Source organism: Hypomesus transpacificus, chromosome 23, assembly GCF_021917145.1.
Source record: "Hypomesus transpacificus isolate Combined female chromosome 23, fHypTra1, whole genome shotgun sequence".
Classification (NCBI taxonomy): domain Eukaryota; kingdom Metazoa; phylum Chordata; class Actinopteri; order Osmeriformes; family Osmeridae; genus Hypomesus; species Hypomesus transpacificus.
In genome coordinates this window covers 7222319-7248390 of record NC_061082.1, presented here as the reverse complement: position 1 = coordinate 7248390, position 26072 = coordinate 7222319, and the positions used below count along the sequence as shown (strand labels likewise).

General features: G+C 50.5%; 1 protein-coding gene across 3 annotated transcripts in view; it reads left to right on the top strand.

Moving 5' to 3' along the window:
* The window catches only part of pard3bb (par-3 family cell polarity regulator beta b), a 29370-nt gene extending 5236 nt beyond the window's left edge, over positions 1 to 24134 (top strand). The window contains exons 2-3 of one of the 3 annotated variants that reach the window (XM_047047060.1): positions 15477 to 15553; positions 22303 to 24134. In XM_047047060.1, coding sequence (XP_046903016.1) covers positions 15477 to 15553; positions 22303 to 22651 — 426 coding nt within the window. In that variant the 3' untranslated portion in view covers positions 22652 to 24134. Of the gene's footprint in view, positions 1 to 15473; positions 15554 to 22302 lie in introns of all 3 variants that reach the window. The other 2 variants (XM_047047059.1, XM_047047061.1) reach the window with 2 other exon arrangements.
* Positions 24135 to 26072: the final 1938 nt, after the last annotated feature.

Below are 26072 nucleotides of genomic sequence, written 5' to 3'. Positions count from 1 at the left end.
TGTGTTTGCGCGCGTGTGTGTGCTTGTCACTATGTAGTCTTTATCTGAGGTCTATCTTGGTATACGTTCCAGGAAGGATGTTGTTGTGTGAATGGTGAACAACACTTGAGGGACAAAATGGAAGGTTACCGTACTCAGGGTAGTATTGAAGGTTACAGTATTTGTAGAATTAACAGGCTTTAGACATTGTGTGTATTGATTCACTGAAGCCTTTCTTTAGGCTCTGTGGAGTTCACCTTGGCCCTGTGGCTATCTTGAAGGATCACTACTGTATGGTATATTACAAGAAAAGAACAGTTTTTACTGAGTTACAGCTTTGTGCAAAGTCCTGATGACCACCACAGCCCATAGCTATATATTTACTGACAAGAGTTTTCCAGCACAGAGTTTTGACACCAGTTACTTATGAATGATGCTCTACTTAATATGTAGGTTATTCACTACTGGGCAGATTGCTGTTGACTCTAACCCAATAAAACAACCTAATTTATTCCCCTCTTGAAGAGTAGATGACGATGGAGAAGGAAAAGTAATCAGGAAAGCCACATTTTGGGAATGTACCGGTAACAATAGTAGCCAATAGAAAGGTGGTGGAGCTACAGTAGCCAATAGGAAGGTGGTACCCTTGTCCCCTTGCCTGCCGTGGCCTATGGGAGCTCAGGGTTTATCGTAGGGCTGATCTCTGAGGTGATAATCTGCCCTCTTCATCACCTCTCCATCCTGATCAGATTACATTTGTTCTCCCACTGATTCTCCCGTTGATGGACTCAACAAGGCTTCCTTATTGAGCTGGGAGGAACCTATGACCTGATGAAGAGCTAGCACCAGGGTCTGTGGGACAGAGAGATGACCGGAGGGTTAGAGAGAGAGGGAGTGTGGGAGAGAGGGAAGAGAGAGCAAGAGAAAGGTAAATAAACATCTGGGCTGGAGAGGAAGAGAAACAGAAAGAAATGGGGGGAAAAGAAGAAACCACGATAGAATATGAACAGACAAAACCAACAGAGAAACTGAAGAAAGAAAGAAAGAAAGAAAAAGAAAATGAAGCGAGGTCTTTGTGGTCTCTTGAGCGTGTGCACTAACGACATCTCCATGGCGTACCCAGCCGTGTTTTCCTCATGCCAGCTCCAGATGATTATAAACATATTAGGACATGGCCGCCAGGCGAGAGCGCTGGCTGAGTGTAAACGCTAACCCTTCCTGACCAGGGACTCGCTCATGGAAAACCAGCCTCCACTGCTGCTGCTGGGGCAGTTAAACCAGGCTAAGATCACCTCTCTGGGCTGGGAGAGGGTGTGTGTGTGTGTATGTATTAGCAGATCTCTGTGGTGCACCAGCCCCAGGCCTCCACTCCATCAGTTCTGCCCTTTATCACCTCACATGGAACGCTGCCATGAGATGCTGCTGTTGTTTCAGAAGATCAGCCTGCTTTTGTAGTCTGCTGAGTCATGTAAGGTCAGAGGTCAAGTCTTGAAAAACTTTCAGTGTTGAAAATGTGTAATTCGGAAAGTTTTTAACTAGTACCCTGTTGTGAACATTAATGAACTGTGTCATTATGGGGAAATGCAGAACTCTGGACGTTTCCATGGCACCTGTGTCGTGGTTTTGGTTCCTGTGTTTTGACTCAGCCGATGAGGAAGCGAAACGGGTGTGATCCTCCTGACCACCATGTGTTACAACATTATACACACACACACAACCAAGCACACACACATTCATGCTCTCAAACACATAACCCCACACACACACATGCAACAACAAAAAACACCCCACCACGCACACTCGGAGCGCTGATGCAGTCGAGCAGGGTTCTGCAGGAGGCGGCCTGGTGATCGTGAGGTCCCACCTGTGACTCATCCTGTACGGCGGCAGAGACTGCTGATCCTGAGAAGCAGAGGAGGAAGGGGAGGGTTCCTTACACCACCCAAACAACCGGCACGCTGTTCCTCAGCTGCCTGTGCTGGGTGGGGCGTTAGGTTTGTTCTCCTAAGGAGAGGACAGGGGGATCATCAAGCTCCTCTCCTCCATGCTGATTGGTTAACATACCTGTGTCAGGACAGGACCAGCATGCGCATGGCGCGGGTGTCCCAGTCATAAAAGCAGGTGGGTGTTCCGAGAGAAGGACGGCTCCATTCGACTGCTGGTTGCTGCCAGGCGGCCCCTGTGCTCTGAGCAGACATTAAACATGCATCATATTAATGATTCTCTAATCTGGCAGCTCCACAGGGGCAGAGGGAGGCATAAATAAAGTGTCCTCCACGAGACTGCAGGGGCCAGCCTCGCACACCGACACATGAGTTAGACTTTCAGCTGCAGAGGGAGGATGTTTTCACAACCTCGTAGTAAGTCAGTGTTCAGAACACTTCAATGGCACTGTAAAATGATACTGGTACTGTATGATTGGTAATATAAGTGGGAACTGCACTCTAAGAAAGAACAGTGTCATAATAATAATGGAAGTGTAACAGTAGGAGGAGGAGGATGATGATGTCACCATGGTGATGGTTGATACAGAGGTGCTGACCTCCAGGGTGTGTGTGAGGCCTGGTTCTGGATCTTAACGAGGTGGTGTTGTTACCGCGCCTCACAGGACAGGAATGTGGCCGGCTCCGCTGAGCCGCCACTGATCCCGACCAACTGCCGTTTGTTAATGCCCACTTAACGTTCCGTGGTTCTGAAGTCATGATAGGATCACCTCCGAGATCAGAACAAAAACAGCAGTCATGCCAACAGACACGCTTCACTCCTAGTCCACGCCCCTCCCTCCCACCCCCCTCACCCAACACCCCTGCCCCTCCCTCCCACCCCCTTCACCCAACACCCCTGCCCCTCCCTCCCACCCCCCTCACCCAACACCCCTGCCCCCCCCTCCCACCCCCCTTCCCCAACACCCCTGCCCTCACTCGACCCACCACCTCCAACCCCCTCCTGCCCTCCCCTTCCGTTCCTCCAGTCCACCACCTTTCTGCACCATGGCTGAACGGTCGGGTAGCTTCAGTGCCTCTGACAAGTTAAACAGATGGACGGACAGACAGGCAGCCAAGCCACACAGCGTTCCAGTGTTGTCGTTGGCAACAGAAGAACGGGCTCCGTCTCCCGCGGACACACTGCTCGTCACGGTAACCCGGGGTCTGCCGAGGGAGCGACGGGGGCGATGGGACGACGTGAGAGGGTGACGGCTGAGCCCCCGCTGGCCCCCCTGACCACACCGCAGCCCGCAGCGCCTCCCTCACCGCTCCGTCCTGGGAGACGATCCGCTTGGACCGGGCTGGAGGCCTGCTGCCCCGGGGGAGGAGGGGAGGGGGGGGGGGTTGTAGATGTCAGAATGAATGTGCTCGGTCACACGGACCTGGCCCTGGCCAAGCCCTGAGGCAGTGGTGACAGAGCCACACACAGAGATGTGTACTCTACAGTCTGATTGCATTTTGCACTTTCCATTTTGGTCTTTCCAAATATAGTAATATAGTTGAGAATGTGTCGGTGCCGGCTATGTTTTGTGTGACAGTAACTAGGGTTCAGAGAGACAGAGAGAAAGACCAGGGCAATATGGATGTCTATGAAGAATTCTGGGTAATGTCTGAAGTGTCATACATGGATGAGGAGTCTTGCTGAGGCTCCTGGGAACCGGGAAAGGAGAGGGAGATTAGATGACTCAGAGAGAGCCGACATGAGGTAAGAGAGGGAGGGAGCGAGAGAAAGAAAGAAAGGGACAGGGAGATGGAGAGTGAGAGAGGAGGGGCCTGTAGGTCATGCTTGCAGACAGGTCAGGAGGGAAAGAACGACATCACATGACGGTCTGACCTCGGAGAGGGAGAGAGAGAGACGGGGAGAGGGGGATGGGGAGAAGGGGGGGTTGAGAGAGCGAGTGAGACATGTGTTCTGTCGTAATTGAGGAATTTTAATGTGATTAGTGTCTGGCTTTGACCTTGCTTGTCTAGCTGGTGCCTGGTTGGCCTGTGGCCGCGTTGTGGCTGCTCGTCACCTGCCCCTCCCTCTCTCTCTCTGTTTCTGAATGTCTGCACCTTCTCTCTATCCTTCTCTCTCAATGCTTCCTTTTATCTTTTTATCTCTTTCTACGTCTATCTAGTTTCTCTCTCTCTCTATATATATATATAATCACCTATCTTCTATCTATCTCCCTCTTCTGCTCTTTCTCTCTCTCAGGTCTTATATGACACCAGGGTATAATGGGCATCCAACTGCCTGGTCATGTGGTAAAGGAGCATGTCAGCCAGTACTGAGGGATAATGAGATCTACAGATAGATCACCTGGCTCTCCTCCCCTCCCTTCCTGTTCTCTCCTCCACTCCTGTGCTCCTCCTTATATTCTACACCAGTCTTAAACTGATCCAATACCGTCAGGCCTTGAGCCCCTTGCTTGGTTGCTTACTCTCAGTCACACACACACACACCAGTCTGACACTTTGGAATGAGAATTTGGTCCACGGGAGATCTTCTGCCCTTGTTCTTTCTAATATAAAACTGCTCAGCTCCACTCTGGAAGGTCACACCCACCCACACACCACACACACACACACACACACACACACATAAGTAAGAGAGAACTATTGGACTTACATGTTCTGTTGAAAAGGCTCTAACATTAATCTATTTCTCTACTTCCGTGTCTGTCGTGTGAATGGGTGTGTTGGCAGTGAATGTTGACCACCCTGTCTGGGTCATTGTGAGAGCTTATCTCCAGCAGGGTGGATGGTCATCATTGGTACAGGCTAGGATGGCTGCTGCTGTATGCTCTCTGACGGTCTGTGTGTCTGCCTGCCTGTCTGCCTGTCTGTCTGCCTGTCTGTCTGCCTGTCTGTCTGTCTGTCTGTCTGTCTGTCTGTCTGCCTGTCTGTCTCGTGCTCGGTTGTTATTTTTATCCCAACTCAATACTCTGTTCTCTCCCATAATGGGTTTTTGTAATGTATCGCTCATACACAAACACACACACCCGGTCATGGACACAATCACACACACACACAGACAGAAAGTCAAGGTTGGGACTGGTTCTTTCTCTTTCGGCATGGTAAATGGACACCGTTAAAACACAGAATGTGTGTACTCACATTCATCACCTTCTCACACGCAGCCTTTACTGGGAGAGGATGGGGAGAAGGGGGGAGGGAGGGGAGGGGAGAGCAGCGTTATCACCCCTCAGCACCCTGGCATGGCCAGAATAGATTACAGCCAATCAGATGAGCTCGTCCAGAGGATCTTGCAGAAGCCAGGGCCTCCTGCTTCTGAGCAAATCTCCAACCTCAAACACATATGAAGAGCAGCTATGAGGGAAGAGAGATATTAGGCTTACGCAACAGTGTGTCATTTTGATGAACGTATTGAAACTGCTGACACATTCCCTGTGTGCTGTGGCTAAGCTAAGTACTGGTGTGACCAGTCATCTAGGGTGCTGTGTGTGTGTGTGTGTGTGTGTGTGTGTGTGTGTGTGTGTGTGTGTGTGTGTGTGTGTGTGTGTGTGTGTGTGTGTGTGTGTGTGTGTGTGTGTGTGTGTGTGTGTGTGTGTGCAGCAGAAGTTGCTTGGCTTCAGCTGAGTGTACTTTACACATCTAAGCTTCATGGATGAAATGTCATTTCTCCAACTGAAATGATCATCATGGTCTGTATCAGTCCAGGAGAGGCAGGAGGGAGGAGGGGAGGTGAGGCATGAGGCAGGAGGGAGGAGGGGAGCTGAGGCAGGAGCCTCCACAGACCCAAACCCCCTCCCTGGATCTTCCTCTCAGCCCTGTCTCTGTCTTAGTGAGCACTGACTCACCCCTCTGGGACTGAACCTGAAAACTTCCTGTCTGTCACACTGCCTGTGTTGTGAACATTTTGGAAGAGACATTAGACTCTCATTTCCTGTATCCGATACCTCTCTGTGTGACTGCCATCTGTGTGTTCACACATGCTGCTCTCTCTAGGGGTTCTGATTGGACACTCTCCCCAGTAAAAGCCTTGCTAATTGGCCTTCTGGGGTGGGCAGAATTTAGACTCGGCAGGCTATTGCTTCAGAATGGGACTCGGTAGGTCAGGGGTCAGCCAACTTTTGCCTGACCAGTGTTGCCCCTGCCCGACTCTGCTGGAAACCCCTTAGAGTTCCTGCGTTTTACAAACGGGCCTCTGAACAGTCGCTTAGGCTCCAGAATGTGGGTCAGAGTGTTTGTATCAGTTAAGTAGTGAGAGATTGGACTGCACATTGCTGTTGTTTATAGATCTGGAGCCAGAGAAGGAGTAACACTCACCGTAGCAACTGGATTCCGGCTCCCTTTAAAGCGTGTCATTGAACACAATAACCAACTATTAGTTTTTTTCATCGTTTTCAGCCATTTTTTAAGCGTATTTCTCTCTCTCTTTTGATCTCACACACACAGACGCACGCACACACTCGCATTCCATCCAAGCAGTCAGAGTGATGGACAGTAATGTACCCGGGCTTGGTGCTCTTGATTGTTATCTTGTGTAATGAGTGTTCTTAGTATCACTTACCCCAGCTTACCTCAGCACCTCAATACTTCTCTGTTGCCATGCTGTCATATGACAGCCCACGGATGACATATCAAGGCTTCGTTGTGTAAATCTCTATATTTATATTGGTTGCTATAGAGGAGCATCTAAAGGAAGACTGTATTCTTTGTCCTTGAACGAGATCAGGCCCATCTGCCTTTACACTGTAGAATAACAGGTTAGGATGGTGGTGCTCTTTGACCTTTTGGTTCACATTGACCTTCTGTAATCTAATATGCTGGCCACACCCTTTACCTAAATGTCAGGAGGGGAGGGGAGGGGAGGGGAGGGGAGGGGAGGGGAGGGGAGGGGAGGGGAGGGGAGGGTAGGGGGAAAGGAAACGAAAGGAGGGGTGAGGGAGTGGGGGGGAGAGAATAAAGACGAGAGGCAGAGGTAGATGATGAGAGGAGATAAGAGGTTATGAGAGGTAGAGGGAGGAGCTGTGGAGGCTGGACTGAAAGCAGGCGTTCTCTAGCAATCATCTCCTGGAGGGAGAGAGAGCAGTGTCGCTTCCATCACATTACACATCCATCTAACCTGCCAGAGTGGCCAGCTGCTCCCTGCTGCCTCTCACACACACACACACACACGCACAGGTTTGACACGTTCTCACACACACAAACAAGTAGGACTCGTCCCCATACAAATATGCACACACTCTCAGACACACACACACACACAAGCAAGTATGATTTGACACAACCACCTACACACACATATACAAATATAACTCTCCCTCTCTCACACACACGCACGCCCAAATGCGACACACACATATAGATCATATAACCATCAGTGCCTTGCAGCTCAGCACAGCTGAGATTTATCAGGACCAGGGCAAGACAGTCCCATCTCTCAACGTGCCAATGCCCTATCAGCAGCAACGGAGAGACGCGCCCAAGCATCCCTCCTCCCTCACCCAGAGGAGTCATAGCGTGAGATACCCACCGATAGCCAGGGAGATACGGGGGCTCTGTGAAATGTGCACTTGTTTTGAACCAGAGCGCACTCCGGAGGACATAAGCGTTGAGGGAGAAGGCGGCAGGCAAGCAGGCAGGCAGGCAGGCAGGTAGGTAGGGAGAAAGATAGGCAGCAGAGCAGAATGGGATTAGACACTCCCCGCGTGTCAGCATTAAACTCCTGCAGCTCTCTGTTCCTCCTCCGCTCCCTGGCTCAGCCTGCCCTTGAATGTCCTCAAGGTAGGCCTGATAAGAGGTGGAGGGTGGGGGGCGGGGGGTACAGAGACAGAGAGGGTGGGGGGGGGGGTAACAGAACTGGGGATGGTTCCTCTCTCTAAGCCCCCCTTTGCCACCCAGCTAGACTCTATTCTCTCCCGTCTCCATCCCTCCGTTCCTCCCTTCCCAAACTTCCCGACTTAAAAGTTCCTGGCGGGGATTAGGAGAACAAAGGAAGGTGAATTCCAAGGAAGAGCGGGGGAGGGGGAGGGACAATCGCCCAACTTTTGGAGAATGTCAGCGCCCCGGAGAAAGCCTCATCCTTTTTATTTGTGTCTTTTTTTATTATTTATATATTCCAGGAGAGTCTTAACGTAAGAACATAAGCACGTATGAACAGTCACAATGAGACTAGGTCAGCCAGCCTCTCTCTCTGTGTCTTGCCAGTCAGGGCATGGTCGCACGCCTGGCTCCCAGATAACATTTACAATCCCCCACGATGTACAAACGCTGCCATTTCAATGCGTGGGGAATAAATAAAACAGATATTGAGATGCCGTTAGGGGATTTAATATGTGAAGATGGCCTGAGTCATTAAGTGCGGCGTGCGTATGCTCACAGATTGACCTTCTCTGTGGTTAATTGCGCTGAGATGTAGGAGGTTTGGAGCATGTGACATTTCTGAGCTTTTTATCATTCCTCTGCCAGGACGTTGATGTTATTTGACATTTGGAATTAAGCATTAAGAGCGACTTTGAATTGTGAAGCTTGGATTTGTGCCTCTGCAGTATCGTAAACAAACGTTGTGTTTTTATTTTTTTATTTTTTTTGGGGGGGTCCTAACAGAGGATAATTTATAAAGCTGTTATGTTCGGGGTCATTAGGATGGTGTCAGCAATGACAAAAGTCATGCTGACTGGCACAGCAGAAAGCACTGAGAGGAGGTGGAGAGGAGATGGAGAAAGGAGGAGGAGAGGAGATGGAGAAGAGAGGGTGAAATAGAACGAGGTAGGGAACGAGCGGAGTAAACCATCCATATGAAAAGAAAAACGGTCAGTTGTAGACATTCAAAGTAATGACTCAGATGGAAAACACAAAAGGTAGGCAGGCAGGCAGGCAGGCAGGCAGGCAGGCAGGCAGGAAGCACATAGACATGCATGCAGTCAGACAGGTAGGAAGCTGGCAGACTGGTGGGTAAGCAGATAGTTGACAGACTGACAGGCCAGTAAAGATGCTTAGCCAGCCCATGACATTTAAGTCTTGGCAAGTGACTCTTACACATTTCTGTTCTTCCAGCTAAATGATGCTCTGCTCCCACATGAGAATGATATCACCAAAATCATTGACAGTCCCTCCTTGTGAATTGCAACAGTTCTGTGGTCCTCATTTCGTATTTGAATATGACAAAATGGACTTGACTTTAATATAAATAGTGTAGGCGTTAGTATAAACATTTACAGAGTTAGTATGTATCTCCTATCTTACAGGGACTTAGGAGAACTAAGGAGTCAGTATAGCTCCTATCACTCAGGGACTTAGTATGACTAAGGAGTCAGTATAGCTCCGATCACTCAGGGACTTAGTATGACTAAGGAGTCAGTATAGCTCCTAAGGAGTCAGTATAGCTCCTATCACTCAGGGACTTAGTATGACTAAGGAGTCAGTATAGCTCCTATCACTCGGGGACTTAGTATGACTAAGGAGTCAGTATAGCTCCTATCACTCAGGGACTTAGTAGGACTAAGGAGTCAGTATAGCTCCTATCACTCAGGGACTTAGTAGGACTAAGGAGTCAGTATAGCTCCTATCACTCAGGGACTTAGTATGACTAAGGAGTCAGTATAGCTCCTAAGGAGTCAGTATAGCTCCTAAGGAGTCAGTATAGCTCCTATCACTCAGGGACTTAGTATGACTAAGGAGTCAGTATAGCTCCTATCACTCAGGGACTTAGTAGGACTAAGGAGTCAGCCGTCCTCCCTGCTGCCTATCCATCTATCAGCGCCTATGGCCCAACTCAAATCAATGCAGCCTCATTAAAGGAAATTATGAAAAATTAACTCTATCAGATGGATGATTGTGTGGCGGGCGGGGAGTCTCTGGGCGGTCACAGTGGCTCCCAGCCAGCAGCCAGGAGGAAGCACTGAGCACAGCCAGGCCATGGCACTTCGTTAAGAGCCTGCGCTAATTAGCAGAGGAAACGGATGGCTTTTCACCAACAGCACCAATTACTGCAGTCAGACACAGAGAGAGAGAGAGATAGAGAGAGAGAGAGAGGGAGAGAGAGAGAGAGAGAGAGAGAGAGAGAGAGAGAAGGATGGAGAAGGACAATAATGAATGAGCTTGTTTTCTCTCTCATGTTGAGCTGAGTGGTCTATGACATCACTGGCTATTGGACGTTAACAAAGAGTGTGTGTGTGCGCGCGCACGCATATGCTGTGTGTGTGTGAGCGCAACCAGTGTGTATGTGCATTTTTGCACAAGTGCATGTGTGTGTACTAAGCGGTTAAGAGGATGCCTTAAAATTCACCTAAAGGTGCATCTTCCATTATGAAAGAGGTGAATGTATCCCATCTCCTTTTTAAAGGTCGGTTGACCTGTGATGGTTGGACCACAGTGGACTGACCCTGTCACTAACCCTGGAACCAGAGGTCAGCATAGTGTGTGCATGCATGCATGTATGTGTGTGAGTGTGTGTGACCAGGCATGAGGAATGCTACCTGCAGGTCAGGCAGAGTGACTGATCACACAAAGGTCACTAAGAGTTACCACACCTGTTTAACTCCATCTGGTCGTTAGAGACCCAGACATGGTACAGGTTGTGTGTGTGTGTGTGTGTATGCTCATGCTTGCAATCTTCTAAATAAGGAAATGTTATATCCAACGCTATGGAGTGTTACATTCCCATGTTACAGTTTCTAGAACACACACTGCACACACACACATACACACACTGTTTACATTTTATGGTCCAGTCCAGCTATGCTCTAACAACCACTCAGTCTTGCATTACTGCTGCCTTGTCCTCTTCTTAATTAAATTGGAGGATTCTTCAGAGGACCGTTCAATCCTCCCTCCCTCTTTCTCTCTCTCTCTCTCTCTCTCTCTCTCTCTCTCTCTCTCTCTCTCTCTCTCTCTCTCTCTCTCTCTCTCTATCTCTCTATCTCTCTGTCTTTCTTACCCTCCCTCCTTCCCTCCCTCCCTCAGGAATCGATGTTGGAGGGAAAGGTTCTTATAATCTATAAGTCATATCACTTCTGCATCGCCAGCACTATTGTTTCACTCAATTAAAAGTCTGAAGAGGTTGCGGTTTCTGCCGGGCGGGGCCATGCGTGTGCGTGTGTGTGTGGCCTTAGCAAAAGATCTGCTGTCACGGTAAAGGTCTTGTTGCACAGTTGACAGGGAACTGTTTTTACATACAAATGTGTGTGCTCACATTGTTATCGTTTTGTAGAGATGTGGTAAACAGTGGTAGGAGGAAGTGGCTAAGTTTTACACGATAGACTAGTGCTGTGTACGGAGTCTTCTAGTCCCTGACCAGCTTCCTTGTCACCACCGGGTTGATGACTGAAACAGTCTGCAACGACCTCCTTCTCCCAGAACCAGTGAGGGCCATCATGGGGGTCCAGGGGAGAGAGGTGGCAGGGTCCAGGGGAGAGAGAGTTGGTAAGACCCCCAGACCTCCAGGAGGAAGGGCCCCCAGCTCCACCCCCTCCGTGACCAAACACTGAAGTCAGCTGAAATGCCCCAAACTCAGCTCTTAATTTGTCATTGCAGTCATCGTTTTTTAAGGGTGGGGGGGGAAGCAGAAGGTTTTAAATAAATTGGAAAAGCCCTGGTCTGGAGGGGGGGGGTGCGGCTGTATTTTGTCATTGCTGCATATTCCTGACTGTACTTTATGTGCATGTCCCCGGCTGGCCAGCAATGTTCTACCAGGCTGTGGCCAGATAGATTAATGAGACCCATTCATCAGAGCTGATATTAATAATACGGCAGGTCTCTCTCCTGTCACTGTTGCTGCGATGGCTGCTGTGAAGTATGGGCTGCCTGGAACACTCAGGCACATCCCAGGACACCTCTCTTCTGATGGACCCCTCCATGCTACGGGCTCGCTCCACACATGAGACAGCTGACACATGAGTGTCTATATCTGGGAAGGCTGTGGGCACTTATATCTATTGGTGTGTGTATGTATGTGTGTGTATATAGTGGTGGTGTGTAGGGGCTTATGGGTAAATTCAAGGGTATACTGTGAAGAGGAAGAGGTGTGTGTGTGTGCGTGCGTGTGCGCCCGTCTCTGTATCCCTCTCTTCTGGCTGACTTGCTCCTCATTGCCGCCTCTCCTTTGCTCGGCATGCCGTGAAATGGTTTTCTGTAGGCCATTACCCCAGTAGGAGCCTAGCGCCCTACGCTGCTCCTGTGTGCGTGTGTGTGTGAGAGAGAGAGACAGACACAGAGAGAGAGACACAGAGAGAGAGACACAGAGAGAGAGACACAGAAAGAGAGACACACAGAGTTTCCTGTCACACTGAGCACCCCGGTCCTGTTGTCAGGCTGGCAGGGTGAGAGGCCTGTCTTGTCCCTCTGTCCTCCCCCACCGTGTACCTTCCTCCCCCCCTCCCTCGCTCTCCCTTCCTCCCCCTGCTATCAACCCCTGCCTGGACACTGACAACACCACAGGGCCCTGCTCTTCTCCTCCGTTTCAGACCCCCCAGCCGGGTGGAGGAGTTAGGTAAGGAGAGGGCAAGAGGCAGGGTAAGAGGCAGGGTAAGAGGCAGGGTAAGAGGCAGGGTAAGAGGCAGGGTAAGAGGCAGGGAGACCGAGCTCCAGCTACATCTCCACTCCAGCTAGCTCTACTACTGGTGTCTGAATGAATGATGTGTAGTTCTCCCAGTCCTCCGTGTGGGATTCATAGACGGCTCAAACAGCAGCCTACGGCGCCCTGGCCTACCCAGCCACCAGTCACTGCTCCTCTAATGCAGCACATAAACACACACACCATTTCCCCTCACCAGGGATGAACTGTAGGTCATTTGTGAATTGTGTGATTGGCTGCTCATGGTTCTCATTTCCCAGCATGCCCCTGTGGGAGGAAGCAGAGATTAGTCGGGGTGAGGGGGGGGGGGGGTTGTGGCAGTGTGTGTGTGTGGGGGGGGGGGGGGGGTAGCAGGCTGTAAAGGTTCCCCATGAATAAACTCATTTATACGTTATTAACATTTAACAAGTAGCATTTCCAAGCCCGTGCGTCCACACGCCTTCAGCATACACTCGATAATTTCTGAACCGCGGAAGGTGTGGAGGCCGGGGGGAGGCTAGGGGGGAGGCTGGGGGCGAGGCCGGTGGGGGGGGGGGGGGGGGAGGTAGAGGGATGGCAGTCAGATAGATATATTTGTTTTCCCTTCGTTTCCTCATCAAGCATGGCTAATGAACACTGGGCTAATGTCAACACAGGAGGGTCAGGGGGTGGGGGGTAAAACCTCTGCAGGCCAACACCCCATACCCCTGGCCCAACCTGCCCCCCACTCCCTCAAACAAACATTCTCACTCACTCACTTATTATCTCTCCCTTACACACTCGCACACGTATTCTCATTCACTCTCTCTCTCACTCTCTCTCACACACACACATCTGTTAGTGTTCACTCCAGCACACAGTAACCTCCATTGATCTAATCTGCTGTTGATCCATATGTATGAGGCACCAGGCCCACACTCTGCAGCTCTGCTCACACACACACACACACACATTCACACATACACATACCTGCATCTCTTGAGTTGAGGACATCAATACTCACTATCTCTCTAAAGAAAACTATATCAATCACAACACACACACAACACAAACTGTAGGCTAAACACTAATCAGCAAGGTAGACAGACAGACAGACAGACAGACAGGCTGATCTTTCTCATCTGAGTCTCTCTTTTCCCCTTACTGCTCTGATGCAAATCTCTCTTTTCTCTCTACTATGTGAGTCTCAGCGCTCTCTCTCTCTCTCTCTCTGATGTGATGTAAGTCTATCTGCTCTCTCTCTGTCTCTCTCTCTCCTTGCTCTGATTTGAGTCTCTCTGCGTCTTTGAGGAATTGAGGCCATTAAGATGAATCAGAGGAAAAATGTTTCCTATATTCCTGCAGGCGTTTCGCCTTGCTGAAAGGGCTGGGGAGAGGTAGAGCAGGAACGAGAGAGCCAGAGAGAGAGAGAGAATAAGAGTAGATTTAAAGCCAGCTCATAGAAAGGGATGGCACCCTCTCCCTCATATCGCCCTTGGAACATTGGAGCTAGTTTTCCATAATGGTTCAAACCTTCATCTGTCAAGTACGGCTAAATCTACTGGAATAATTTCTTCATGGATTAGATGTCAGTATTTATAATTTATTGAGTTTCTTCAGCGTGTGTGTGTGTGTGTGTGCGTGGAAGTAGCTGATCTGTCTCCCTCTTTCTCAAACTTCTCTCATCCTCTATCCCCTTTACAGTGAAAAGGAGTCTTTAGGATGCTGAGTTGCTTTGTATGTGTGAGCGTGTGTGTGTGTGTGTGTGTGTGTGTGTGTGTGTGTGTGTGTGTGTGTGTGTGTGTGTGTGTGTGTGTGTGTGTGTGTGTGTGTGTGTGTGTGTGTGTGTGTGTGTGTGTGTGTGTAATGGCATGGGGAGCGCTGGTGTGCTGAGTCAAAGACGTGGTGACCAGGGTGTGACAAGCTGTGGTCTAGATAGATATAGCTCTGTCTGCTCATGGAAGGGCCTTCCTAATCTGTGCCTTCCTCCAGCTGGAGACAGGGGTTAGACGTGTGTGTGTGTGTGGGGGGGGGGATGAGACAGGCCGTGTGTGTGTGTTAGAGGGGGTGTTAAGGGGCGCCATCCTGTTTGCTGTAACATAATCTAGGATGGAGACCTCCGTAATACTCACCTCACGACGCCTAGATTTTAAACCCCTAATAAATAGTCTCTGTAAGTCCTTAACAACCCCCTTCACCCACACAGCCCTACACACAAACACTCTCTCTTTCCATCTTTCTCAGTCTTTCCCTCTCTTGTTCTGTCTCTTCCTCTCTTCTCGCTCTCTTTCCGTCTCTAGCTGAGGCTGAAGTGGGGCCAGTGTGCTGACTGACAGACATGTGTAGTGTACACCGTGATGTGCCGTACCATCTACTGGAGCACTGCCTCGTCAGCACTGACATCATGTCTGTATATCTGGCTCCCCCCTCCCCACTGTATCCCCTTCCTGACTCTCTCTCTCTCTGCTCTGTAGCTTACTGACTCTCCCTCTCTCTGCTCTGCAGCTTACTGACTCTCCCTCTCTCTGCTCTGCAGCTTACTGACTCTCCCTCTCTCTGCTCTGCAGCTTACTGACTCTCCCTCTCTCTGCTCTGCAGCTTACTGACTCTCCCTCTCTCTGCTCTGCAGCTTACTGACTCTCCCTCTCTCTGCTCTGCAGCTTACTGACTCTCCCTCTCTCTGCTCTGCAGCTTACTGACTCTCCCTCTCTCTGCTCTGCAGCTTACTGACTCTCCCTCTCTCTGCTCTGCAGCTTACTGACTCTCCCTCTCTCTGCTCTGCAGCTTACTGACTCTCCCTCTCTCTGCTCTGCAGCTTACTGACTCTCTATCTCTCTGCTCTGCAGCTTACTGACTCTCCCTCTCTCTGCTCTGCAGCTTACTGACTCTCCCTCTCTCTGCTCTGCAGCTTACTGACTCTCTCTCTCTCTGCTCTGCAGCTTACTGACTCTCCCTCTCTCTGCTCTGTAGCTTACTGACTCTCCTCTCTGCTCTGCAGCTTACTGACTCTCCCTCTCTCTGCTCTGTAGCAGGTCCCAGTGAGAGCTCCAGACCACCGCCTGAGTCCTCGCTATGAAGAGGTGGAACGCCAGTACGCCTCCCTGCCCAGGTATCATGACCAGCCCCTCTCTCCTCTTCTCCTCTCCCCTCTCCTCCCTTTCACCTCCTCTGCCCTCGACTCCCCTCCCGTCCCTTCCACCGACACCCCTGTCATCTTTCCATCCCGATCCCTCCCTCCTCCTCTCCTCCGGCACATGCAGTGTGACTAAGCGGCAGCAGCAGCAGCAGCAGCAGCAGCCACAGAGAGGGAGACAGTGGAGGCCGCAGGTCTCTCAGTGCTGAGTAATCCTCTTTAAAGCTTATAATTAAATCTGGAGGGGCTGCAGTCAGAGGGCCCCAGCGCCTGAGAATTCACCTGATCCTCTCCCCAGAGACAGGGGACCGAGGCAGGGAGGTGTAACCTGATCTCTGGCCCCTCTCCTGTCATCCCTCCAGCCCGGGCCTCTGGACCCTGCTGAAGCAGACCCTCCTCAGCACACCATCTACCTCTGTTTTTTTTCATCTTCTCTCTTCATCATCTTGACCTCTCTACCTACCGGCTCTCTTCTATTCCCCTTTCTATATCTCTCCTCAAGTCTCCCTCTCCACCCCTGTCCCCCTATCAGCCCCGTACCTCTGGCTCTGTCCTCTCTGTGTGTTTTCTGGATCCAGCCAATCAGCACGCAGGCTGCTCACCCCTACCAGCCAGTCAAACAAACAGCAACTGTGTGTTAAATCTGCTAGCTGGGGTGTGAACATCAACAGCAATTTAGGACATTAGACAACTTTACAGCCTGCTTCCCAGCCCGGCCTGAGCTAACAGGGAGTTCACGCTCGCCTCGCTCAATCTGCCCTCCCTCCCTCATCCCTCTCTCTTTCTCTATCTCTCTCTCTCACTCCCTCTCTCTCTCTCTCTCTCTCTCTCTCTCTCTCTCTCTCTCTTGCCTTTCTCTCTCTCTCTCTATCCCCCTTCTCTCTCTCTCCCCTTCTCTCTCTCTCTCTCTCTCTCTCTCCCTTTCTCTCTCTCTCCCCTTCTATCTCTCTCTCTCAGGATGTCTTTGGCAGATGCTGCGGCAGTGATGCCTTCCAGGTCTGTCTCTGGCATCTGTGGAACCAGAGGAGAGTGAGAGCACAGTTTAGAGATAGCACCTCAAGAACACGTACACATCGGCCAGCTATCTCCTGACCTTATAAAAACACAAGCGCCACCTGACGTTGTGAAACCCACACCACCTACCTCCTGACCAGCCTATAAATACGGCTCTGCTTGGTCAAAGGCTAGGGGCTTGGTGACTGGCTAGGGGCTCCCAGAGAGAGAGAGAGAGAGAGAGAGAGAGAGAGAGAGAGAGAGAGAGCACGTCTTGAAGTCTCTCTAATTAAAACATGACCGTGCGAGGCTCGATGATGATGATCATGATGATCTCCCCACAGCGTCAGTCCTGTATTACCACAGCCCTGCACTCCATCCCGGCCCCTCCTCCCCCAGCTCAGTGTTTGTGGAGGCGAGCGCGGCCCTAAAAGCCTCCAGGGTCCTCTCTCACTCCCATTTCCTTCCAGATTACCTCTGCGCTCCATCCCAGAGCCATTACAGGCCTGTGTGTTATTATTACGCTCACACAAACAGGCTCGCCTGTAACCGGGCCAGCTCTCTGGCCAACCCCTGTCCCCTCCTTTACCCTGTACCCCACGGTCACCCTGTGTGTGTGTGTGTGTGTGTGTGTGTGTACGTGTGTGTGTGCGCATAAACATGTGTGCTTGTGTGTGTCTGATTGTGTGCATACAAGTGGAGTGTGTGTGTTCTGCGGTCACCGGCAGTGCAGGTTGGAGTGCAGAGTGTGTAGAGCCGCTGGCCCAGCCTCTCCATATGTAGCTCATTACAGCCATTAGCAGAATAAAGCAGGAGGTCACCTCAAGCACAGGCCCGACCCGGGTTTAGCCAATCAGAACGGCCAGTCACCTCATCCTCCACATGATTGGATTATCAGAGCGAGTCAGAGCCTGTGTCTGGACCTGGCAGGCCTTTCACTTCCTCCTTAGTGATAATGGAGTGATTAATGCCCAGATAGCCTCTCTCTCTCTCTCTCATTTTTCTCTCCTCACTCTCTCATTCTTATTCTCTCACTCTTCTCTCTCTCTTGTTGTCTAACCCCCCCCCCCTCCCGTTTAATCTCTCTGTCTCTTATCTCTGCTGGAGGTATATGCTCTCCCTCCCTTTTCCCTCTCTCTTCCAGAGACCCCCCATCCTCTCAGGTCTTTCCCAGACCTCTCCACATCCACAACAAGCTCTTCATTGTCCACAGTCCAGACTGGGGGTTTTCAGGGGGCATCAAGGGGTTGTGTGTGTGTGTGTGTGTATGTGTGGTGTGTTTCCCAACCCGGGGGGTCTGTTGAAGGACTTGTTGACCAACAAACTGGGCTGGGATGGAGTGCGGGCGGGAGGGAGAACCACTAGCTTGTTCACAGCCTGTCACCAACCCTCCATTCCCCCTGGGAACACAAGCCCTCCCCCTCCCTTCTCTCTACTGGAGAGGCTCTTCACTAAGGGTTCCCATGTAGACACCTCCTGTCTGGACATATCAGTGCCAGGTGTGATATTGCATCATTGCATCTTGGATTTTCTCAGAGGTCTTCCACCATCCTCAGACTGTCCCTTCATTTGTCGAAATCATTCCCTTTCCTCTCTTCAAATGATCCAATCAGTACTGTTGCATTGGTTAATCGACTGGGCCCTATCTGTTGAAGATGGGCCACGTTCCCACCCGAATCCACCTTTCCCGGGCTGGCGCGGGGCTTCCTGGTTATGGTTTGCTGCGTGAGCACACAGGAAGTCTCATGCCATATTTGCCATTGTTCTGTCGGCTCCATGTTACCCTGGCAACCGTCACCCACCATCTGTGCTGGTGTGGCCTTTCTCACCCACTCCCTCTCTCCAGCACCTCTCACTTCTCCTCGCTCCTTTTCTCACTCTCTTTCACTCTCTCCTTCACCCCCCTCTCTTTTCTCCCTCTTCTCTTCCTCGTTTCTCTTCCTCTACCACCCACATAAATTAATATAACCTCGTTATCTTATTGGATTACTGGATTCTGTCTCATGATAACTAAGTAGATATATCACGTTTGACAGGATCTGACTGAGAAACACTCGAAGCTGAGCCACTTTTCCTTGTGTGAGTGTGTGCTCGTGTGTGTTTGTGTGTGTGTGTGTGCGGAGTCATGAGATGATCAGCTGTGAGATAAAGACCAGCCCACTGACAGTCTCTCAGCCAATCAGAGCTGCCCACTGAACGTACAGAGCAGTCATTAGACAGCACGCCTGCATGTCAGGCAATCCAGGTCTCGGTAGGTTGCGAGCGCAACCAGCAGCACTGTGTTATGAATGCTATGTTGTCGCATCAGCCAGGTTGGGTGTGGTGTCCTGGTTAGGGGCTAGGGGGCAACCCTCCTGTAGTGCTGTGTGGGAACTGAGGGGTGTCACGTGACTGTCAGCGATCAGGGGTCGAAGTTCACCGGTGTGTGTTTGTGACCCACTGCTCTGTCTCCCTGGACAGCTGAAGCAACAGTCCTGCAACCCCTCCCTTCTCCTTCTCCCTGGCTCTGTCTCTCATCAAGCATCTATTTCTCCTGCTCTCGCTCTTTTGTGGGTATCTCTCCCTGTCATGGTCTCACTCTCTCTTTCTCTCACTCTCTCTCTCTGTCTTAAACCTAGCCTCTTTTTCTCTTGTTCTCTCTCTCTTTTTCTGGGTCTCTCAATGTCTCTCTCTCTCTCTCTCTGGCATGGTCTCTCTCACGCTCTCTCTTTCTATCTACACGTCCTCCTCATCCCTCCATCCTCTTAACAGAGGAAGAAATCGTTTCTTCTCTCCTCCCATCGTGATGCGTCTCTCTGGGCCGATTGTGGTGTGGTGTGGGCTGTGATTACACAGCTCAGATGACATCTCATATATAGCTGAAACTCACTTAGCACCAGACTCATAAACTAGTAAACGAGTTAAGAGCTTGAGATGAAAGTGGGGTATCTCTCTTCTCACGCTCTGCCCTCCCTTTTCACCCTCACCTAAATCTCTCTCGCTCTCTCTCTCTCTCCCCCTTCCTCTCTCTCTCTCTCTCTCTCTCTCTCTCTCTCTCTCTCTCTCTCTCTCTCTCCTCTCTCTCTCTCTCTCTCTCTCTCTCTCTCTCTCTCTCTCTCTCTCTCTCTCTCTCTCTCTCTCTCTCTCTCTCTCTCTCTCTCTCTCGCCCAAAAGTTCTGGAGTTGTCTTTGGGAAAGCTTTCGTTTTTTCACGTCTGCGTGTCTTGTTTATTGAAACAATATAACCAGGAAATGGCTGTCATTGCTTTTCACGAGGCTCTAATGCTCCGTGTCACGTAGGGGCCGCTCTGTAGCCCCGGCGCGGTGATTCGTTCTCAGACTGCGGGAAGATTGATTACCTCCGGGCTCCAGAGTGATGGAGGGGTGCAGAGACCCGCCAAGCTCCACATGCACATCACTCCCAGCCCACCACCTGCACTTCTGTAGCGCCGTGGTGACGATGCGTTTGTTGACAACCACGGCCACATATTGGGGATTGGTCAGATGTGTTTGTTAGTGTATGTGTGTGTCCTCTTTGGGCCTTTAGTGAGCTGATCAGACAGCTGTATACAGCTGTTAGGCTTGAAGATAGAGAGAGGGGGCTGGGGGGTGGGAGAGGGGTGGAGAGGCCCGAAAACAAGGAACTTGGTATTTCCTCTCTCTCAGAGGCAGGTGCAGGAGGCCCATGTGTGCCCCATCACTGGTGAATGTAAATACAGGACCAGAGTTGGTTCCAGCTGACCCCTCTCATTCACCCTCCAGTGTGTGCCCTCTCCCTCTGCACCCTGCACCCTACAGCTGGTCCATTTAGCCCGACCGGGTGGGTGTGTGGGGGGGGCAATAATGGCTTCCAGGCTCATTCCCCATAATCCCCAGCTGCTGCTCTGAGCTGATTGAGTTCCTGGAGGGGACATTCCTGACATCCCACGAGGGCTGATGGTGCTGCCTAACACGGCTGTAGGGTTGGTAGGCTGTAGGGTGTAGTGTTGGTAGGCTGTAGGGTGTAGTGTTGGTAGGCTGTAGGGTGTAGTGTTGGTAGGCTGTAGGGTGTAGGGTTGGTAGGCTGTAGGGTGTAGGGTTGGTAGGCTGTAGGGTGTAGGGTTGGTAGGCTGTAGGGTGTAGTGTTGGTAGGCTGTAGGGTGTAGGTTTGGTAGGCTGTAGGGTTGGTAGGCTGTAGGGTGTAGGGTTGGTAGGGTGTAGGGTTGGTAGGCTGTAGGGTGTAGGGTTGGTAGGCTGTAGGGTGTAGGGTTGGTAGGCTGTAGGGTGTAGGGTTGGTAGGCTGTAGGGTGTAGGGTTGGTAGGCTGTAGGGGTGGTAGGGTGTAGGGTTGGTAGGCTGTAGGGTGTAGGGTTGGTAGGCTGTAGGGGTGGTAGGGTGTAGGGTTGGTAGGCTGTAGGGAGAGAGACGGAGGGATGTATGTATGGTAGGGAGTACAGTATGAAGAGATATGGTGAGGTGTAGGGAGAGATGTGGTGGGGTGTATGGATGGTACTGTGTACAGTAAGGAGAGATATAGTGAGGTGTAGGAAGAGGGAAGGCAGGGTGTGGGTAAGGTAGTGTCCTTGCTGCTGGTTAATAGCCCAGGTGGGGAGAGGGCGCTCCAGAGACTGGAGGTCCACCTGGACCCATTATCTGCTGCTGGAATGATGTCTCTGCCCTTCACACCCTCCTGCTCCCTCATCTCTCTGTTCCCTCCACCTCCCACACCTCCGCCTCATCTGACCTCCTCATCTTCCCTCCCTCCCTCTCTCCCCTGCCACTCGCTTTATCTGTGCCCTCATATGACTCATTCCTAATTCCGACACACAGACAGAGAGGCAGCATGTTAAGCAGACAGACAGCCAGACACACAGACAGGCAGACACACAGACAGGCAGACACACAGACAGGCAGACACACAAACAGGCAGATAGACAGACACACAGACAGGCAGATAGAAAGACAGACATATAGGCAAACTTTCAGACGCACAGGTAGGCAGACATACAGGCTGGCAGACAGACAGAAGGAGAGACAGACAGGCAGGCAGGCAGGGAGGCAGACTAAGTGTCCCGCCTATCAGACGCCTGCTCATCCGTTTGGGTGGCCACCTCTAGAAACAGACAAGCTACATGCTGGTGATGTTTAGAATACCGACCTCTGCCCCTCCCGGCCCTGGCTCCGCCCCCGGCCCACAGGGGCCCCGGCGTTGGGCGACAGGAGCAGACCGCAGGCCCCGTCCCCGGCTCCGCCCCCGGCCCTGGCCTGGAGTGCCTGCTGGAGGTATCAGTGTGTGTTTCCGACACTCAGCAGGGGAAACTGGAGACAACCCTCGCCCCACCACACAGTAACACAGCCCCTGTCCCGTTAACAGATATATCCATGTCACGGCCCAGTGGAAACCTTGTACACAATGTGTCACACACACACAGGGAGAAGGAGTTATGGGCCCTGCAAGCGATAGGCCAGCTCCTGCTGCCTCTTTCAGACTGTCACATGTCACTTATAGGGTGTTGCTATGTGGTCACAAGGATCATGTACGTAGGGTGTGTGTGTGTGTGTGTGTGTGTGTGTGTGTGTGTGTGTGTGTGTTTGGGTGGGTGGGTGGGTGCGTGCGTGCGTCTACGCACGCGCGTGTTTAGGAAGATATGGAATGGGGAACAAGGATCCAATTAACCTCACTTAACTTGGGAACAGACATGTCTTAACATGTATGAAAATGAGATGATGGAGAACAGGGGGAGGCTAACTCTCCATGTGTCCCCTCCCTCCGCAGGCGTGGTCCCATGGAGCCTGACTACCCCATGCAGCCCTGGGCTGGCCACCGTGACCCTGGCCCCTACCCCGGCCCCCACCCGGGCCCCCAGCCTTCCCCAGCCTACCCCAGCTACCCCCGCCAGGCCGAGCAGGGCTGCTACCACCCCCCACCCCCTCAGCAGAGGGGGCCTCTGCGCCAGGATGTCCCACCCTCCCCGACCATGCCCCACCGGGCCCCCCGCTACGACACCATGACCCGGGGGGTGAGGGCTCCCTACGGCCCCCCCAGCTCGGAGCACTACGCCTACGCTCCGGATGGGCGACACCCCGACCCACGCCAGAAGAACCCCATGACTGCAGCCGTGTAGCGCTGCAGAACCACAAGGGCTGCAGGTGTCCAGACCCCCCGGCAGTCCATCTCCTGCAGCCAAGGCATCTGCAGACCACCCTCACCTGCAGGGTCTCATGCTATCTGCACGTCCCCCTACGTTTGCCAAACAGGGTTATGTCCACTACGACTGGCTGAACCACACTATGAATAAAGAACCACATGTTTTTTTATATAAATACATATGTATATTATATACTGGCATTCCACATTGTCTTATGAATGAAGAAAGAAGTAAAGCAAGGATGATTGTCCCTCCAGATCAGAGCAGTGTAGGGTAGAGCAGACTGGAGGCTGCAGACTGGAGGCTGAGGCTGGAGGCTGCAGACTGGAGACTGAGGCTGCAGACTGGAGACTGAGGCTGCAGACTGGAGACTGAGGCTGCAGACTGGAGACTGAGGCTGGAGGCTGCAGCCTCTGGTCTGTCAGCCTCCTCTCTCTGGTGTCATGAAGGCTTTTAATGATTCACCACTGCTTGTTATTAGGTTGATCATAGAAGGAGATAAAATCCAATATGATGAATATATACTGTATATTCAGTATATTAACTGCATGTCTGTTATTACTGTTATTAGTTGAGAGAACACAAGAGCTCGAACAGAATGATCCAGAATGGCTGACTGACTGTCTGGCCAACTGACTTTTCGTCTGTCTGATTGACTGACTGACTGGCTAAATAACTTGCTCACTGACTGGCTGGCTTGCTGCCTGGCTTTGCTCGACGCGTTGCTCCCTTTATTCTAGAGTATGTCGGTTGTTTTTAGACCACAGACCCACGCTGACCCAGTGTGCGCTGGTCCAGCTGATGACCTCTCTTTGTATCAGAGCCGTAACAGGTACTAAAGTGTGTAGGCTGGCCGGGACCACCCAGTCCAGCTCAGACACCACCAGGACCCTGACTAGACGCTTAGACAGGAGGGCCAAGGGAAGAGATGATTGGCGTAGAGTGACGAGGTTGATGAGAAGAGGGAAGGGCAGGGTTGAGGGAAGGAGAGGGAAGATGAGCAGGAGAGGAGGGAAGGAGAAGGAGATGGTTGAAGAGGGGATGGAAAAGAGAGGACATAAGAGGGAGCTTGGTAGAGATTGATGAAGATGTGAACATTCCATGAGATTGTGTTTTTACGCCTTATATACCGTGTCTTTTACAGCTTTGTCCTATGTATCCTAGGCTGGCGATGCTAGTGTCTGTACACTACGTTAGTTGCACAGACGTTCTTATCTGACGGTACTCCTGGTTCTCCATCTGCTCAGAGACCAGGAAGTGAAGGACGTCATTCCTCTGTAGCCTCTCTGTCCCCATAGCAACACACCACTCCTCCGTCTTAGATCTATGTATTCCAAAAAAATAAACAATGAATTTAGATTGACGTCATGTATGTAACATTAATAATACGCTTATATTTTCACTTTGTATTAATGTTTTTATAACATATTTTGCAATAAATTCTCCTGGTGAAACATACTGTGATGTTGTCGTCATGTTATTAAAGGTGGGCTGTTACTGTCTGTCTCTCAGGGTTAATTACATATGAAACCCAGACTTGGTTTTTGGAAGGTCCCCTCCAAGGTGATAAATTAACATTTTCAACTCAATTTAATCTATCGAGCCCAAGATAAATTGTACTTTCACGATAACAGATAGAGGTCCAAATTATGTTTAAGTAATTATCAATTAGCAGGCTGAGATATGACTGTGGGTTGGTGTCCCAGAGACTGACTCAGTGATGGAGTTTTGCAGCTGAGAGTTGGACTTGGACTGTTCTTAATGAGACAGGGCAGGGGCCGCGTTATCACTTTGCGCTTAATTAGCATAACGCAACCCTCTGAGCCAATAGGGAGCCGGCCTGGGGAGGAAGTAGGAAGAAGAGAGAAATTAAGTGATTCTCCTGAGTCATGCTGAAGAAGCCTGTCTTAAAGAGAAGAACAGGTTCTAAACATTTAAAGACTACTACCTCTACACTGTATGTTCAGAAACCAAATTAATAACAAAATTATCACATAAGTATATTCAGGATACATTGAATAGTTTTCATGATGCATAGTTTATCATATTGACGCTAATATCTACTTTCTGCTCGAAATAAAAGGTGGTTACGACGTTGCTGTGGTTGGTATGATGCTTCTCTGACATTGGCCGGACCTTGCCACCGTGGATACTGTACTGAAGACCAAGAACATGAAGACACGAAGAAGAGGAAGGAGAGAAGTGAGTGGTTGGTTGCTGAGCTTCTGAAGGTCAGCTGAGTCATCCGTCCTGCGTCTCCTGTCCCTGGAGGTGGTGTCCTCATAGTGCCACATGCCCTGCTGCTGGGTGGACTGCTGGTTCTGCTGCAGGAAAGGTAAACACGAGCTGGGTGACACTCAAAGATGTTTCAATACAATAATGCTTGATTGGAATTAATGATTGGAATGAACTAGTGTCAGTACTGCTGAAGCCATAGGCTGAACTAAATATAAGGATTCATCTATTTACACATGTAAAAAGGAATACAATTTATAGATTCTCAAGAAATGTAGAGGATATTAATACGACAGTGGAAATGTTGTCTTAAATAGCAAGGGAAATGTAGTCTTTTCTTTTAGACAGAATGTTGAGGTCAAATGAGTCACTGCCTCGTGTTGAGCAAGACTGTTATTTGTCGTCTGGTTTCTCCACCTCTAGTGTTTTTGTCCGTGTTGTTTTGGTTCTTCCTCTCAGAGCTGTTCCAGCCTAGTGGAGGCAGAGACTGACTGGCTGTGTAATTAGTCCTGCAGCCTCGTTTGGGATATGTAATTATTGGGAGTTATTATTAGAGAGATTTTTAATTAGTATTGGAAGTCATTGTAATTATGCTTCTCCATCAGAAGTTGAAGGTTTCTGCTCGCTAACCGCCATCTTGTCTTGGGCAGACGCATTCGGAGATGTTAGCCAATCATCTCCCTGATATGGATTAGTCATTGTTTGTGTAACGTTGTGGAAAGTTAACTTTAGCTTTTTGCCTTTTTATTGAAATGATATTGTTGAAGTGAACAATGCTGTAGATTTTTCATTAGGCTTCTCTGTAGCATGTCTAATGCTAGCGTGCCAGCGTTGTCAGGAAATTCCTTTAAAATTCCTTTTTAGTGACTGGGGTTAGTGGGTACCAGTTTAACAGTGTCATAATTTATGGTGTTTATAGTGCTAAGACTCTTAATTTAAGTTTATAGTGTGTGGATGTGAAGCTGGAAAGCTCCACGTACCTCTCTGTGCCCTTGTACCATCTACACAAAGGAAACATAATGTCTACTCTACCAGAGAGACTGTTTAGCGAGCTGTTACTGCCTTTAGCGTCTACAGAGAGTCTATTCAGTGAGTTCTTACTGCCTCTTGTGCTGTTACTGACTCTAGTACAGGGAGGCTGTTAAGTGAGCTGTTAGAGCCT